Genomic DNA, 18,566 nt, shown 5'->3' on the forward strand with positions numbered 1-18,566 from the left:
CTGCAAGGGGGGAGACTTGCTGTTGCACTTAGGTCCTGCTTTCAGGCTTCCCATAGACACCTGGCTGGCCATGGTGACAACAGGATGCTAGACTAGATGGGCCACTGGCTTGATCCAGCAGCCTCTTTTTAGATTTTAAACAACTGACGCACCCATATCAGCTGGAAGAAGAAATCCTGAATGGGGCTTATATTGTGAGGGCAGTTTGAGGAGCACAGCCCCGAGCAATTGGAAGAGCTGCAAATGAACTTGGGTCTGCCCCAGCTTCACCTTTATCCTTGCAAGTCTCTCGTTCCCAAACTGAGCATTTGCAATTTTGCCCTTTGTTCAGAAGAGGCCAGATGCTGTGCCAGTAAGATCAACACAATAAGCTAAAGAAATGTGTCATTTTGGCTGAACATCAGGATTGGCAAGGACATTTTTTAAAGTGGGTGAACCGAATCCCTGGTTCTAAATTCCTCGGGCCTCCCCCTCTGCTGAAGATGTGGTGCATTCAGAAACAAAGAGACCTTTCTTCAAATGCTGAAAAGAGGGGTATATTTTCCAAGCACCTCATGTTCTTCCAAAATATGAAGGAAAGCAAGAAAACCCAAATGCCTAAAGAGAGCTGCAGATTACACAATGCAGAAATCTGGCTCAAATACTTCTCTTCCTTCCAAAATATTGGAGCAGTTCAGTAAATGAACTACTTACTTTGCACTGCAGAAGAACTATTACCTCATGATGGCAAGTAAACAAGGGAAATGTCGTAAGCAAAGTGCTAGCACAAGAAAAAGTCAAACGAGCGCAAACTACTAACACTACCTATGAAGGACTCAGAATTAGTTTGGCTTCAAAGCTATTGGTTTTACACCTATGTAAAATGGATCAATCAACTAAATTAAATAGAGTGGGATTTCTCTGAGAAGCAGCCCTATTATTAAACATATTCTAATAATATGATTGTGCTGATGGTTCAGAATACGTACATATGTGCAGTACAAATTCAGACTCATGGAGGCTCCAGTGGTACATATGCCCTGCCTCAGCATAATACATTGTATGGAAGTGGTCACACCAGACAAATTAGATATTCTGTAGTATTAACTTCCACCCATTTCTGAACTGTAAGTCCAAAATCAGCTGAACGGACCACCCTGCCCTGTCACTAATGCAGACGCATTGCTCATAAGAAAATGAAACACATACACAGGTATACTAACGCTAAGCAGGCACTGTGCCTCTTATTGCTCAGATGACCAACCCTCTGCCATCCCTCCCCCTATACACCACTGTGTAAACTGCCTTCTGTTTTGCTCCCCTTCCTCATCCTAACATCATGCAGATCCAGTATTGTGATGCAGCGCTATAAATCCTCCAACAGGGACTGCATGATGACAGCCTTACATTTAGATATATATGAATATATCTGGACTCTGTGATATTAAAGAGCATAATAGCCTGAAGTATAGAAGGCATGTTACCCATTGGATCACATCGTTGCTTTGAATGAGCCTAGGATATTTGGTATGTTTAGCGGCTTGCAGGTCTAGTTTCTTATTTAATATATATTCATATTGGTACAGCAAGACGAAAAGAATCCGTTCCGCGAGTCTCTTCGTCTAGTGGTTTTTTCGTCTTGCGAAGCAACCCTATTAGCGGATTAGCGCTATTAGCGGTTATTAAAGTCTTAAGGGATTAGCGGATTAGCTGCTAAAAGGCTATTAGCAGCTTAGTGCCTTAGAAAAAGGGGTGGGGAGCGGGGAAAAAATCGCAAGAATCACAAGACATTTTTGTCTTGCGAAGCAAGCCCATAGAGAAATTCGTCCTGCGAAGCGCATTGAAAAACGGAAAACCCTTTCGTCTAGCGGGTTTTCCGTCTTGCGAGGCATTCGTCTTGCGGGGCACCACTGTATTTTAAAACAGTTGTGGATGCAATGCTCTCCTACACTGCTTTATCAATGAAAGTAGTAAACACTAGCATAGGACCATTTGTAGACCCAACCACCGAGCCTAATGAACTATCCTTTGCAGATACGATAAGAATTAATTTGCATACACTGATACAAACTTTGCCAAAATAACATTTCACCACTGAAAGTCTCCTACTATTAAAAATAGACTAGCTCAGCCATCCCCAACTTGGTGCCCTCCAGATGTTTTGGACTTCAGTTCCCATCAGTCTCAGTCAGCACAGCTAGGCAGGCAGGCAGGTGATGGAAATTACAGTCCAAAGCACCAGGAGAGAACCAGGTTGAGAGCACCTCAGCTAGATTATGCACATTTGCCGTAACGTGAATCAAACCGCGTACATTTTATAGCCTTTTTTCATTAATTAAATAAATGGAGTTGCTGACCCTTAAAAACTGTAGATGCTCAGCAGAAATCAAGGAGCTTCAGCTTCACTTGCAGACTCAGCGCTGGGGGAATGGGGGGGGGGGGGCGACAAAAATAACATGCATGATCTCAGCCAAGTTTTCTTGCTCTTGCAGGCTATCCAAGATTGGAGAAACCCAGATTCCAATACTAAAAAAGCTGCAAAATATTCACATGCTCCCCTACCCAGGCACGCTGCTACTCTTCAAGCACAGAGGAAGCTTAGGTCCGGCATTCATCATCTTCGGTTTCAGCTCAGGGGTGGGGAACCCCAAGTCCAAAGTCTAAATGTGGCCCTCCAGACCTATGTGGCCCTCAGAACACTCCTCAGGCCACATCCCTCGCTGCCCTGCTTTGCCACTGAATGTTTTTGCCAGGCTGGAATACCTCGTTGATCGTGCCTCTTTGCTTGCCTATATGGAGGGTGGAGTGGTGGATGATTATGCAGAAACCATCTACCGTGCAGAGATCAATGGTACATTCTTTGCTCCACCCATTTCCCCCTCTAGCCATGCCCAACACTGGCATGTGGCCCCAAGGTTGCCCAAATGGGAACGCAGCTGAAAAAGTCTCCCACCTCTGCTCTAACGGATTATATCACTTCGTAGCCAAATGTGCTTGGCACCAGGAGCGAGACCAGCTCTGTTATAGACTAAAATACGCAAAAAGGATGGTGTGTGCCTTCTTCTATCACTACTTGAGAGAATGAGAGGAAATGATGCCAAGTTAAGACGTGCCTCCTGGGCCAATCAAGATTCGCAGTGTGGGTGGTCAGGACAAAGCTGCCCCAGGCAGCCATCCAAGTCTGCTCAGCCAGGGCCCATTTCGCACTTGGAACACAACAGCCAATACACTCAGGGCCACTTCACAGGGAGCAGCTCTTTGACATCTATGACGAATCATTTAATTACATTTGCACAGAACCTCTCACAATGCGGCTGAGGCTCGCTGCAATCCTTCACTGGCATTTGCTTAGACGTTTCTTAGGAAGCAGGTTTATACTGAATCGGACCACTTGCCAGTCTAGCTCACTTGTCTTCAGCTGCGTGGCCACGGCCTGATCCAAGCTGGACTGCAACAGGAACACTACCCCCTTGCAAATACACGGGGAGAGCCATATTCGAAATTCCCCAAGCACGTTTTGCCTCTGGCATGTGTCCAATTGCAACCATATTTTAAAGAACAAGTCTCAAAGCAGTTTACATTAAAACATCAAATAATGCAAGCCAGAATAAAACAAATTCAAGCTTCAAGGGAAATGTTTCAGATCCTTCTCTAATAATAATAATAATAATAATAATAATAATAATAATAATAATAATTTTTATTTATACCCCGCCCTCCCTAGCCAAGACCGGGCTCAGGGCGGCTAACAACCAATAATAAAAACAAGTTGATTAAAATACAATTTAAAAGATTTTAAGTGACCTTCCGTCTTCCTGAGTCGTCAGCCTAGCATCCAGAGATCTCCACATGGTTGCCATTGGACCCATGCCAGTTTCAAAACATGTCTGGCACCTGGCTAATTTTGAACACTGCCATGTGGAGATCTCTGGATGCCCAGCTGGCAACAGACATCTCCATCTGGCTAACCCCTCCAGCATTCTTAAGCAGGTTAGAAGAAGCGCTTATCTTTTGCATTTATTTCCCATCGTTTGCTCCAAGGAATACATGGTTCAGCTAATCCCTACAACGACCCTGTGAGGTAGGTTAAGAGGCTGCAACTGGCCCAAGATCAGACAGTGAGCTTCATGACTAAGGACGGATTTGAATGCTGATCTCCCAGGTCCTAGTCCGACACTCTAACCACTACACCACCCTGCCTTCCTAGAGTACTTCTGCTATATAAATCAAGTAGGTAAATAAATATGAAGAAAGCAACATGTCACTTAGAGAAAGAGCTGAAATATTTTCCTTGAAGCTTGAATTTGCTTTATTCTGGATTCACAAATTCACATCTTTTGCCACGTGTAGAAACTGGTTGGGTACTTCTGCTATGCTGTCGCATCGTATCAGGCAATGGGATAAAGTTTAATAAGATTCTAATGTACAAAAAAAAAGTGCAACAGAAGCAAAAAAAAAAATGTTGCCAAAAATAGTATTAAATGTTCTTTTCCTTTCAATTCAGGATTCAGCACCAGCTACTGGAACCTAAAAAGATTCTGTAATTAGCTGACACAAAATTCTTCATGTCCCTGTTCGATGAGCTACTTTTAGTAGACAGCTATGTGGCTTCTCCAGAAAATAAAGAATTGAATCAGGAACTTTTCCAGTGCACTAAATCTCATTTGGCATGTAGAATAATTATGTGTACTTTAACTAACTATACAATCTAGCCCACTTTAGAAAGAGGCGGGGCTGCATTCATAATCAGTAATGAACAACAGCAAATCTTATTATCACGTTCCTCATCGTTGTCCACCTTCATCTGCGCTGAAGCAGGTGAAATTAGCAGCTTCGGTTTCTGGTTAGTGTACAGCACACCATGTTTTGTTCATGCATCCAAATACAGTGAACTACAACTTCCCTGGAAACAGAGACTTGGGATCTTTGTTTCTGGGCAAACAATGGCTTGAGCAAGTCAAAGTTTACACATCACCAAACTATGGTTTGCTGCTAACCAGAACCAGGAGGAAGGAGCATGTGAGCCCAAACCTCCAAACCAGTTTAGAATAATGTCTGTATGGAGTCAGATAATTAGTGCATATGATTCCTAAGGGAAGTCACCTGGAATTCAGATAGTTACTATTTTGAAACCGCCCAATTTGATTGATATTGCAACCATTCATGATAAACAGAGCACCGGGGGGGGGGGGGGATTTTGCTGATGTTGAAGCCATGGTCATGTGGTCCACAGGCCCAAGATAGAGTGGGGAAAGAAGATGGAATAGGAGAGGAAGAAGCAATTCAAAAAAAGACTCTTTTAGATGCTAGTATCAAGTTGCAGTAAAGGCCTGCTGGGAACAAGGAGCTTAGCAATGGCTGATTCCTAATCTCAGAAAAAAACCAAGACCTGGCTGTTACCCAAGACTGTCTCCAGCCCCAGGCAAAACAGACTGGTTCCTTGGTAGGTGGGAAACAGAAATCAATAGATCTGAGGGAGTCCTTTATATTAGGAAGAGGGGGGATTTAATTTCAGGTGGTAAGCTAGGCAAAAAGTCAACAGAAGCCAAATTGAGTTGCTTTACCTAGCAGTTGGCGGGAACATCCCCACAGGGAATAAAGTCACATCTTCAGGTGATAGAAGATCCTCTTCTTCCAGTTTAGAATCCCACCGCTTCAAAGCTAAATTTGGCATTTTCCAAAGTCCCACAAAATGGGAAAGTAAGATGTTACTGTATTTTTTGCTCTATAAGACTCACCTTTTCCCTCCTAAAAAGTAAGGGGAAATGTGTGTGTGTCTTATGGAGCGAATGCAGGCTGCGCAGCTATCCCAGAAGCCAGAACAGCAAGAGGGATTGCTGCTTTCACTGCGCAGCGATCCCTCTTGCTGTTCTGGCTTCTGAGATTCAGAATTTTTTTTTTCTTGTTTTCCTCCTCCAAAAACTTTCCTCCTCTTGTGGTCTGGTGCATTTTATAGAGCGAAAAATATGGTATTCTCCAAGGGAGCATTCCCTTCCATAGCTAGGCAAAGCTAGCCCAATTTGGCTTCTACTGACTTTCCTTTCCCTACACACAACAGCTAATCTGTTGGTAGAGTATGAGAAGCTCAGGTTCATGGTGGGGTCGAGCCCCACATTGGGCGAAAGATTCCTGCGTTGCAGGGGATTGAACTACTTCCAGCTCTACAATTCTATGACTATAAACATTCTTCAAATAAGTGAAAGTAGCCAATTTTGGGCAGGCACTTTATTCAAACAGGCCAAATTCAAATAAGCAGTTTAAAATAGCTCTTTTAAAATAAACAATACTGGATGGTAGAAGACAAGTTTAGATAATTTAAAAGGATGAGAAGGAAAGCCACTACTCCAAGAATCCACATATTTGCTGCCAGCTCTCCAGAAGCAAATGCCCCCCCTAACCTCTTGCACCCCGCAGATTCTACCCCACAGGTCTCACCTGCTTTAAAAAAATGTAGAGGATATAAAAAGCAGCAGTAGAAAATCATATTGATGCTTCAACATCTAAATTTATGACACAAATGACAGACAGCCCTGACCATCTCCCAATCCTTCTGGGCACCCCAGAACCTGCAGGAGATTGGTTGCAACCACACATAAGAGATGGCCAATAAAACAAGTCAGTGTTTGAGGTGCCCCTGCGTATCTTACACTGTACAAGTCCATTAAACGGGAATCAAAGTATATCCTGGTTAATGAGAAAACAAGATTCAAATCAATTTTTAATTATACCAGCAGTGGTAAGCCTCATAGTTAATGTTGATTAGCCGAGACACAAGATTTTAACAATATTAAATTTCCTCCAGGTAACCTTGATTATTCCATCTTGTGGGGAGAAGCTATTAAGAAACTTTGGTTAAGAGCCTGCTAAAAATGCCCAGTGACCCTACATAACAGTCTGCTGGTCTTGCTGACTGTTGATAAGATTAATATTCTAAAAAGCTAGCCTGTGTTAAATCCTCACTGAACAATAACGTGTTTCTGAAAAATATTAAAGCATTACAATTGCCCTGAGCTGCAATAATCTGAATCAAAGTTCTACACAATCCAACTGCATTGCAGGGGGTAGGATTAGATGACCCTCAGGATTCCTCCCTATGTTGAAATTCTATGATAAAATAGGACTTGCCGTGATCATTTCAGGCTTTCAATCAAACTTTTTAGTGTTCTCAAGCCATATTACTCTTACAACTAGAACCTTCAACAAGGAAACAGTTGGCTTCTCTCTTATAGAAACTAGCTAAAGCCAATGTCAATTAGCGTAAGAAACGGAGGTCAACCTCAAAGTACACCAATAAAATTATTGTGGCACATTTAAAGACTAGAATATACACCGTGGCATGTTTTCATGGACCAGAGAGATCACTGGATCAGATACAGGAAAACTGCAAAGCTCTCTTAAATAAAGAGAGACCACTGTTCTACCTCCTGCTCAATACTGCCTCCTCCACACTGATTGTCAACAGCTTCCCCAAAGCTTCAGAAAGAAGTGATGGATTGACCCTGCACCTTTCGGCAGACACAGAGTATGTGCCCCACCACAGGGTTATCTTTGGCTGGCAGAGACAAATCGACACGGATAAAACCATATTCTAAACAGCAAGGCTAAAAGGCTGCAAAATACACAAGATTCATTTGAGGCCTAGCTTATATATTTGAGTTTCTAACACTACACCCGATTGGCATAGGCAGGACCGGTCAGTTTCTCTGCTGCTATCACACCCGTAAGCAGTGATGTTTGAGTGCTTATGTTTAAAACTATGTAATAAAATGATGTCATGATGAACAATGGTTGGCCTCAATCCACACGGCAGGAGCAAGGTGTACATGCAAGCCTAGACATGCAAACACTAGACAAACATACAGCTAGTAATATTGGTTTTTATAGCATCCATCACCTGACTTAGGGGAAGGGCTGTAGATTCAGTGGTGGAGCACATGCTTTTTGTGTATAAGGTCACAGGTGCACGCCCTGGCATCTCACAAGAACCTGAGAGGAGGCTGCCGGATCAGGCCAATGGCCCATCTAGTCCAGCATCCTGTTCTCACAATAACTAACCAGATGGCTGTGGGAAACCTGCAAACACAAGAGCATTCTCTCCTCCTGCCATTTCCAGCAACTGGTATTCAGAAGCATTACTGCCTCTGACCATGGAAGCAGAGGGCAACCAGTGTTTGAAACTTAGATATACAAGCTGGGCACCAAATGGCTCTTTAAACCAGGATTACAGTCAGAACAGAATGCCTAGTTGCCATTTGGGGGCCAGACCGCTCAAAAGTCGTATTTTTCAACACAATTCTTTGGTTCCTGGAATTCGGTCCGATTGTGTAGATATAATGGATAGAATTCCACAAGATGTGTTGCAAATGTGCGAAAACAGACAAGTTCCCTCCAGATGATAAAGACAACAGGCACCATCCTGGTGCCTGGGCATCTTCACTTGATCGCTAGTGGCTGGTAAAGGTAAAGGTACCCCTGACCGTTAGGTCCAGTCGCGGGTCATGTGGCCAGCATGACTAAGCCGCTTCTGGCGAACCAGAGCAGCACACGGAAACACCGTTTACCTTCCCGCCGGAGTGGTACCTATTGATCTACTTGCACTTTGACGTGCTTTCGAACTGCTAGGTTGGCAGGAGCAGGGACCGAGCAACGGGAGCTCACCCCGTCGCGGGGATTCAAACCACCAACCTTCTGATCAGCAAGCCCTAGGCTCTGTGGTTTAACCCACAGCGCCACCCACGTCCCAAGTGGCTGGTAGCCGGGTGCAAAATGTGCATGGCAAATTTCGAGAACAGAGGGTAGCCATTGTGACTAGTAGCTGGGGGGGGTGCAGGGAGAGAACTACTGTCTGAAATTCTGAACCACTAGTGCCAGTCCATGTAGGCAATGCTGAGCTAGACAATGGCTTGCCTCAATAAAAGGCAGCTTCCTACAGGGATAAGGAGAAAAGGGAACCTGGGTTAAGTCTGCATATCCAAAGCAAGCAAGCAGCACTGTCAACACTGCCAATTCCAAGCATAAGCGATATGCACGCAGCTCCATTTGCATAAAAGGAACTCCTACAACTAAACGGTAGCTGCTGAATATGGGGATCCCACATTCGTAGCCATCAAGTCAAATGGAGACCCACGCACGTGAGTCTGTGCTGTACATCTGGTCCCTTTGCATGACAGGGGAGAATAAGAAGGGCACCAATCCCAGGGGGAGTAAATATAAGCATACAGTAATATGGGAACGAGACTAGCACAGATTTACTGAAAAGCTAAAAGGGATTACTTGACTGGCAGAAACAGAGTCACAGGATACAAGTTCAGGCCTAAGCCTCATGCTGCATAGCGATTATTACATTCAGAAAGATTTGAGAACAGTATTACGCCCTACATAGTAGCCATAATGGGAACATAAAGCAAGACAGAAACCTTAATATTGTCCTTTAATTAAAAAAAAAAAATCTTCATGCTAGAAAAATTGTTCTCTCTAAAAAATCCCAAAAGAAATCTGAATTTAAGGGGAGGAAGTGTTCTAATTACATGGCCTTCAGTAATTGGTTTTCCAAATATTTTGGAATACAGCTCACTTCTAAGCACCTTTGTAGCACTTTCCTGCATCTTCGGCCTCATTACACCAAGCGAGGGAAGTACTCCTGCTTCTCTAATTATATAGTTTCAAATGTTATCTCAAAGGCACTTCCTGAAGGAAGTACTAGGAGCAAGACAAACAGTCTTGATCTATCCCTTAGGGCTGGCAAGCTCCAAGCTGTAGGTCAGTCGCTGGGAACAGCTCAGCAAAGCTCAACTAGCTGGGCAGAAGGTCAGTATTTTAAAAATTAGGTTTCTGGCAGTGAAGTCTCAACTTGCACACAGCGCATGAGCTAAGAAGAAAGAACAGAGAAAGGTGGGAGATGGGGCACCCACCTGCTATTATCCTCATCATTGTCTGTTTATTAGTATGCCACTTTTCCACAATGGTGCACAAAGTGGCTCACAACATACCAAATGAACCATAATAACTGTAACAATTAAAATGTATATTAAGAAAAATTAGAAACAATCATGTCAGTAGGTGCAGAAAATAAATCCATACGAAAATAGTACAAATAAGCCAACACAATAAAACAGCTCAAAACTGAACCGGGGAGAGAATAATCTCCAATAAAGAAATAAAATGGCAGCACACAAAATTGGGAACGGGGTTGCTATTCCCAGAAGCTCACCACAATTAACTTGCAAACATTGTGGTAGCCTTATCTCCCAGCTCTCACCCGGGTCTCCCTCTCTCATTCACTTCCCAATTTCTCACCTCCCTACTGTCATCAAATATATGAGCACAAAAGAGGACAATGCGAGAGAAAGTGCCCCTGGTCACAGTGTTCGAAACTCCCATTGTTCCAGGCGCATATTGCAACAGGGAATTTCATTAGCGCAAGCAGTTTCTGAGATCTGGGCTCAGTACTGCGCCTAAGATTTCAGATTAAAACTGCATAGTGGAAGGAAAGGGTCTTCTTCTGCATCTCCACTTCCAGCTGCTCTCTGAAGACTGGAGAAGAGACCCTCTTAAGAATATTAGGGGGGTGGGCAGGGGAAGGAGTAGACCATGTGAAAAATGAACATAATATTTTAGCTGAGGTTCATTCATTTTCAGCTTTGTTTTCTTATAAAAAAGGAGGCCTAAACATTCCATTGTTGCACCCATAGCCTAGGTTTAAGGTGCCATCTAGCTCCTAGCTATCATATCTCTGTTTCTAACACTGCCTGTTCACTATTTTTAAATCACCTTCTAGTGATCTCTTATTGCTTCTCACCTCCACACCTCAGCAGATCTGCTTGCCTTCCTTGGCTCATAGGTAAATTCCACATTTGTAAGTACAGTGGTACCTCTGGTTGCAAATGGGGTCCGTTCCAGAGCCCCGTTCGCAACCTGAAAGGAACGCAACCTGTGCCTGCGCACACGCGGGTCACGATTCGCCGCTTCTGCGCATGACATCATTTTGCGCGTCTGCGCATGCATGAGCGGCAAAACCCAGAAGTAACCCTTTCCGGTACTTCCGGGTCGCCGCGGGACGCAACCTGAAAAGACTTAAACCTGAAGCAAAAGAAACAAGAGGTATGATTGTAATGCAAAGTCAAGAATCTTGGCTTAAACTATACTATACCATGCACACAGTGTTAGAAACTGAGATATGAAAGCTAGCAGCTCAATGGCACCTTAAACCTAAGTTATGGGAGCAACAACAGAATGCCTAGGCACACTTTTTAATAACAAGAATACAGAGCTGAAATGAACTGCAGCTAAAATATTTTCACATAGTCTAGTCCTTCTCCTGCCCACCCCCCTAATATTCTGAAGAGGGTCCCTTCTCCAGTCTTCATAGAGTAGCTGGAAGGGGGGGGGGGGCAGAAAAAGATTCTCCTTTCTTTCCACTCTGCAGTTTTAATCTGAAAACTTAGGCGCAGTACTGTGCCCAGAGATCAGAAACTGCATTTCAAAATACGCCTAGAATAATGTGAATTTCGAACACTGCCTGCATGAAGCCCCTACCTGTGATGCGCTGGTAAACAAACCAGGAAGGAGGTACAGTGGTACCTCGCAAGACGAATGCCTCACAAGACGAAAAACTCGCAAGACGAAATAGTTTTTCGTTTTTTGAGTTGCTTTGCAAGACGAATTTCCCTATGGGCTTGCTTCGCAAGACGAAAACGTCTTACGCCTTTTTTAAAAACCCGTCAATGCATTCCTATGGGAAACCGTCAATGCACAGTGGTGCTTCGCAAGAAGAAAAAATTCACAAGACGAAAAAACTCGCAGAATGAATTAATTTCGTCTTGCGAGGCACCACTGTAACTTCATGTTATGCCCATAAAACAGGATGGCTAGCCAGCTTTAAACAATTGTTTGTTGTTGGCTTACAAATCCTGGTTTGTCAAGGTAAAAAAAGTCACGATCCTGGGCTTAAGCCGTAACGCTAAGCTATCATCTTCTTGGTTTGTTTTTTACTCACTTGAGCCAAGGGAGAAGCAAAGCAGAAACGCTGGCATGTGGGCCATGCACAGTATGGTTTGCTAAGTCAAGGTTCTTCACACACCATGACCTGAAACACAGGCAAAGAGTAGCTGCTGACTTCCTTCTTCCAGCCACTGAGCAACAGAACAGGAAACCAAAGTTCTTACCAAGCAGCTCCTGCTCTTCCTCAAAAGCCTGTGTTTTTGAGAGGAACTTGGCTGCATCTGTGTTTAGCAAATAAAAAGCGGGGGGAATGGACATTTTTTTGATGAAGGGAAAGAAGAGGGTACATTCTGTACCTGGGGCTGTAAATACATATCAGGGCTCAGCTCAGGAATAGAATTCTGGATGGAATGAAAAGGGACAATTTAAGCAGGCAAGCAGGGAAAGATTTGGTTTTTTCGATGCGGGGAGAAAATGTCCTCTTGAAAGGAACTGCTAGTAAGGGGTGGATGTGAAATAGCAGGTTTTGGGGGTGTATGCAGGCAAAGGAGGAGTAAAACTTAATTTCAAGGTACTGAAGCTCAGGCCTATATATGCCTTAGACTGAATCAAACCACAGGTATGTCAAGTTCAGTATTGTCTACACTGGCTGGCAGCAGCACTTCAGGGGTTTCAGGCAGGGTTCTCTCCCAACACTATCTGGCGATGCCACTGTGGTTTGAACTTGGGACCTTCTGCATGCAAATTCAAGGTTCTGGGCTAGAAGAATTAATGGGCTGACTCAGTGTGGTTGAATCAGCTATGCTGAAAACCAAAAACTTGCAAAGCACACACAAGGGAGGCCAGCACGCCTTGTGGCACAGAGCAAAACAAAAAAACTAGAATAACTGCAAACCTTGGTTTGGAGCACAATGAAAAGGGAGGCTTGCACTAGTGTGATTTGCTTGGAGCCTGACTTAAGCAAGGGCCACCAACGTATGAAAAAGTGGACCACAGTGTAACCCAGTAGGGAAAGCTCAATTATTACACGACAGTGATACCTGAAAGGGCATGACGGCTCTCTTGATTCTGCAAAATGGAACACTGAAGTCATTCATAAACAAGTTAGTTGCAAATCAACAACTGGGTAACAATCAAGTTTTGAAGAGGCTGGACAATTTGTTTTTGAACAGCGTGATGTGGCAATAATACAGGAGTCCTGCCGTCAGTGTGACAGCAGAGCAACACAGTCCATTTTATAGTGGCCAAATGCAGTATTTTTGCCATGCTGTGGAACTAAAGGCTTTAAATTAGGGATAGGGATGCATGGTCCTCTAGATTTCATCATTGGACTCCAGCAGCCCTATGTAGCACAGCCAATGGACAGCATCTTAAGGACGATAGGTTCCCCTTCCCTGCTTTAAACAGAACCATACACATACGAACCTCTCAACTTCATCATATGGAGGACCTTAGCCTTCACTTAAAATGGCAAACCAAAAAAACTATGAGCATTCATCAGTAACAAAAAAGGTGGCACTCTTTCTTTTAATAGGAAACAAGAAGCCACCAAGTTAAGATACCACTGACCAAGCAATGTAAAAAGAAATTCCTTCAGAAATTTAAAAGCCCTAGGTCTCTGTGATATGGCTATACAATAAAGCTGATGCAGTATCTACAATAAAACACCAAGAACAATTTGCAGGAACATGCTCTTGAAAGCACAAGATCCTCAGATCAGAGGAAAAGGTCTCAATTTGTACAGCTACCCAAGCTGATAACAAGTACTTTAAAGGAGGGGTCGGGGAAAAGAGAACCACTTATAACAGAATCTGTTTATTAGGAAGCACCAAAGCAGCAGAGAAAATAATAAATTACAGAAAACGCATGAAAGAAGTCTTTGCTTTTGCTGCTGCTTCCTTTAGGTATTACCATGCTTAAAAGGCAACAGACTTCATTAATTCAGACCAACATATTCCATTTCATTTCACTAGTTATATTTAAATAACGATTTTATCACCATTAAAATCACTCACACATACTGATTAAGGACCCAGGCCATGATCTAACAAAGATATATGCTGCACATGGATAAACCCCTGGGAGCAGGCAAAAGTTGCTTTAGAATTTTCACCTCTCCTACCGCTGAAGAGGCAAACCAGCTGCCTATTTAAAAACCAGCTTGCCTCTTCAGCAGCAAGAATGGTTCTCCCTCATATATGTGGAGTTTTGCTAGTTCAAAGATCCACTTTCCACATTCAGATATAATCCCAAATTGTAGGATGGAAAAGATGTAGGAGACAATTTTAAGACACTATTGCTCCAAGCAACAAAAGCTCCACTTGTCAGCTCAGTGTATTTTACAGCCAAATTTTAAACTTAATTAAAAACAAAAAGAGGGCAAAGAACACACTGTGAAGAACTTGATAATACTGCGGCAACAAGCCTCTTCCAAAGCAAACCAACTAAAGACTGGTGCATGTTCTAAAGGTTTTTAATGTTGTGATTAAATCTTAAATGTTATGCTCCATGCTAGAGTGCATCAGCAGTTAAGCAAACAAGCCACTACGAGGCTCTATGAGATCATCATTCAGGTTCTCAGCAATATTCTTATTTATAAGAGCAAAGGCAGAAAACCCCAGTTAAATTCTGCATGCAATGAGGTTATATAACATGGCAAAACCATTTCATGAAGAAGATTAACTTTAAAACAAGTTCTGAAAAGACCATATAATCTGGAGTTCCTCCCAACCACACACATACAATGACCACTTATGTAACTCTGGTCATATTACTTTGAAAATGCTAAATCATATCCTCTGCAGATTGTTTCCTGATAAGGATTCCTTCCAAATAAATGTAACTTAGCAAGAAGCAAAGGCGCACCATTAATTTCATCCATACATTATAAATTTCTCCACAGCTAGGTGCAAATTTTTTGGACCGGGGGAGGGATGGGGGGACTTAACAGCCGCATTTTCTGAGAGCTATGTAGAATGCCAAATTGCACTACAGAAAAATGAAACAGAACAACAGGAAAAGGTCCCATCAGTCAATTAAAACTCCACCACAAGACAAAGCCCTCTGTTCTCAATGCGCTCACCATTATTCCTTTGCCAAGTAGCTTCTGTATACAGTGACAGGTAGACAAAGCAGGCCTTTTTCCTACCCAAGGGTGATTATCCAACATTCTTCTTTAGAGTAGACCCATTGAAATTAATGAACTTCAGCCTGCTAATTTCAATGGGTCTACTCCAAATATGGCCAGAGTTCGATATCCTCCTCCTGACTTACCTGCAGAACTACACTTCTAGATTTCGGCTTGCATTGCAAACTGCAGACAAATCTTGGGGGGAACAAGTACTGAAAGGGAAAATCTGTGGAAAGCATTCTGCTTTTCCCTCAGCCCCACAACAGGTGAAGAACTGAAAGGGGTCCTAGATACTGCCACCCCCATCAGCCAGGTCCAATAGAAGTTTCCAAGCCCTTCTGTTCAGCAGGGCTTAATAAGAAAATGACACTGCAACTAGGACAGGATTATTTTGTCCTATCAATCAGCACTACAACATCCCACTGGGAAACCATTTTTTTCTTTCCCCATCTCGCACATATGCTTCAAATGCATAGGCTCAGAGGTTTTCTCACATCATTTCAGCCGTTTCTTTCCCAAGTCCCTGAAACCCCATTAATTTTCATTTCCTTCCATACAGGTGACTATTTTCCTCTTCCTCTTTTTACTTTAGCCTGTGCCATCATTTCTCTCTTCCCAACCTGCTTGTTTTTTGTTTTGATTTCAATGCCAGTGTAAACCACAGGAGTCATCAAGTTCTCCCAACCCCATCATTTCTTGGTGCCATATATTAAGCTCCCTCTGACATTTCTGGACCCCTTCCTGATCTCGGTGCATCACAATTCCTGACCAGATCTGAATTTCATATCTTACAACCGACTTATACATACAAATGTGCACACACCTCATTCTAGGTAGTAACACATCTCTAGATCCTACTGCCCCTTATCCTCTCAGACCTCAATTATTGACTGCAAAGGCCTACGAAATACTCTATAACCCCAGATACATTCTTGGAGAACCACCAGGGGTTTCCTACTGTCACCACTCCAATGAGGGAGGGGGGATCCCATCTCCCTCTCCACTAACACAAGACCTCAGAACTCAGTCTCCCATTGCACAGACAGATCCCCAAAAACAACCCACACCCTAAACATCCCCTTATAAAACCACACAGGTGCTATATAGGGAAACCACCTGGGAAGAGGTGCTTCTTTTTGAGCTCCCAAACTCCAGTGCAAGAAGGTGGAAGGCCTTGAGGTTGCAGGCCAGAGCCACCACCTCCCAACTGAAGGTGGGGCCACAGCCCCCCCCCTTTGGCAGAGATCTCTCCCCACCTCCATCTCCCATTTAAAAAGCCAAACCCTCAAGACACCCTCCTTATCTCAGTATCCTAAATCCCTACCTCTCTTGTAGATTTATAAAATGTGCAGGTGTTGGTAGGGAAACCACCTGGGGGCTCCTTGGCAAACCCCCAAACTCCGGCGCAAGGGGGCTTGAAATCTCTTCCTAAAGTGTCATCCCAGAGCACCCCCCACCTGCAAGTGGGACCCCTCCCCTTATTTATAAAATGCAATGGTGCAGATAGGGAAGCCACCTGGGGGATCGTTAGCAACATCCAAACTCCAGCGCAAGGGGGCTTGAAATCTCCCCTTAAGGTCCCATCCCAGATCCCCCCCACCTACAAGTGGGACCCCTCCCCTTATTTATAAAATGCATAGGTGCAGATAGGGAAACCACCTGGGGGATCGTTAGCAACATCCAAACTCCAGCGCAAGGGGGCTTGAAATCTCCCCTTAAGGTCCCATCTCAGATCCCCCCCCCCACCTACAAGTGGGACCCCTCCCCTTATTTATAAAATGCATAGGTGCTGGTAGAGAAACCACCAGGGGGATCCTTAGCAACATCCAAACTCCTGCGCAAGGGGGCCTGAAGTCTCTCCCTAAGGGCTCATCCTAGAGCCCCCCCCACCTGCAAATGGGGCCCACCACCCCTTTAACCCTTGCGTGTGCGCGCGCGCTTCCCCCCTCCAAGCCCCCTCCCCGAGCCCCCCCCCCCGCTTCCCCACATGTCCCTTCCCGGCCCCCGTACCTGGCCGCAACGGCTCGGTGATGCTAAGTACCAGGAGGAAGAGGAGGAGGAAGGTGCCGCTGTCTGCCTTGGGCACCATTTATCCTCCGTTCATCCTCCCCCAGCGCAGCAACGTAAACCCCCCCGCGGGAGGGGGCGGTGAGGGGAAAGGAAAAATAAAAACAAAAAAAGACGTCGGAGGCGGAGGCGGCCTCCGCTTCTCCGTCACAGCTCCGGGAGCGAAGCGGGAGGCGGGGAGGGGGAGGAATTCGGAGAGCTCGCCAAGGCGCGGGGGCCGTTCAGCCCGCCTGGCTCGGCTGACTGGCTGTCGCTGCACGCACAAGATGGCGGCCGCGTCTCCCCTGCTCCTCCTGAGGCGCCGCCCCCTCTCCCTCCTTCGCCGCCGCGCGCCTCGCAGCCAATAGGGCGGCGGGGGCGGGGCCTCGGAGGCGGAGCGATCTGCATAGGCGCGTGGGGTAATGAGGAGCGCGTAGTTCTCGCTGTGAAGGAGCCTTAGGAGCGGAGCGGGGGGGGGGGGGGAGAGGCGAGGAGGCTCCGCCCACACGCATGCGCGATCGAGCGAGCGCGCCTCCCTGAGTTTGCAAAGCATATGGAGTGCACCGTTGAGTTCAATGGGGATTGATCCCTTCCAGGTATGCTGGGGTGCGGCTGTTTGGACCACTTATAAACGCCATCTCTCCAACTCCTCGAAAGATTCCAACAATGCTATCTGCGAAAAAAAATGCACATCACTTGGCAAGACAGAAATTGTACTAAAGTAATTTGGTTGGATCACTGCAGATGGTGACAGCAGTCACGAAATTAAGACACCTGCTTCTTGGGAGAAAAACAATGACAAACCTTGACAGCATCTTTAAAAGCAGAGACAGCACCTTGCCGACAAAGGTCCATATAGTTAAAGCTATGGTTTTCCCAGTAGTGATGTATGGAAGTGAGAGCTGGACCATAAAGAAGGCTGATCTCCGAAGAATTGATGCTTTTGAATTACGGTGCTGGAGGAGACGCTTGAGAGTCCCATGGACTGCAAGAAGATCAAATTTCTCCATTCTTGAGGAAATCAGCCCTGAGTGCTCACTGGAAGGACAGATCCTGAAGCTGAGACTCCAATACTTTGGCCACCTCATGAGAAGAGAAGACTCCCTGGAAAAGACCCTGATGTTGGGAAAGATGGAGGGCACAAGGAGAAGGGGACGACAGAGGACGAGGTGGTTGGATAGTGTTCTCGAAGCTACCAACATGAGTCTGACCAAACTGCGGGAGGCAGTGGAAGACAGGAGTGCCTGGCGTGCTCTGGTCCATGGGGTCACGAAGAGTCGGACATGACTAAACGACTAAACAACAACAACAATTTGGTTGGATTTGTAATAATTTGGAAAATTAATAAAAATAATTGAACTGCAGAGTGTTTGAGGACCGGAACAGTGGCAGGGAAACCAAAATGCTCGTTTACAAAGATATTGTACATACCTTACTGTATGCTTGTGAAACATGGACCACTTATAAACGC

The 18,566-nt window shown here is 44.7% G+C and overlaps 1 protein-coding gene across 4 annotated transcripts in view; it reads right to left on the reverse strand.

The window, feature by feature from the left end:
• Nucleotides 1-17,422, reverse strand: part of DGCR2 (DiGeorge syndrome critical region gene 2) — a 59,402-nt gene extending 41,980 nt beyond the window's left edge. For 2 of the 4 annotated variants that reach the window (XM_083417791.1, XM_083417790.1), the window contains exon 1: nt 17,060-17,410. In XM_083417791.1, coding sequence (XP_083273917.1) covers nt 17,060-17,138 — 79 coding nt within the window. In that variant the 5' untranslated portion in view covers nt 17,139-17,410. Of the gene's footprint in view, nt 1-17,059 lie in introns of all 4 variants that reach the window. The other 2 variants (XM_083417789.1, XM_083417788.1) reach the window with 2 other exon arrangements.
• Nucleotides 17,423-18,566: the final 1,144 nt, after the last annotated feature.

This window comes from Podarcis tiliguerta (genome assembly GCF_965153285.1).
Source record: "Podarcis tiliguerta genome assembly, chromosome: 16".
NCBI lineage: Eukaryota > Metazoa > Chordata > Lepidosauria > Squamata > Lacertidae > Podarcis > Podarcis tiliguerta.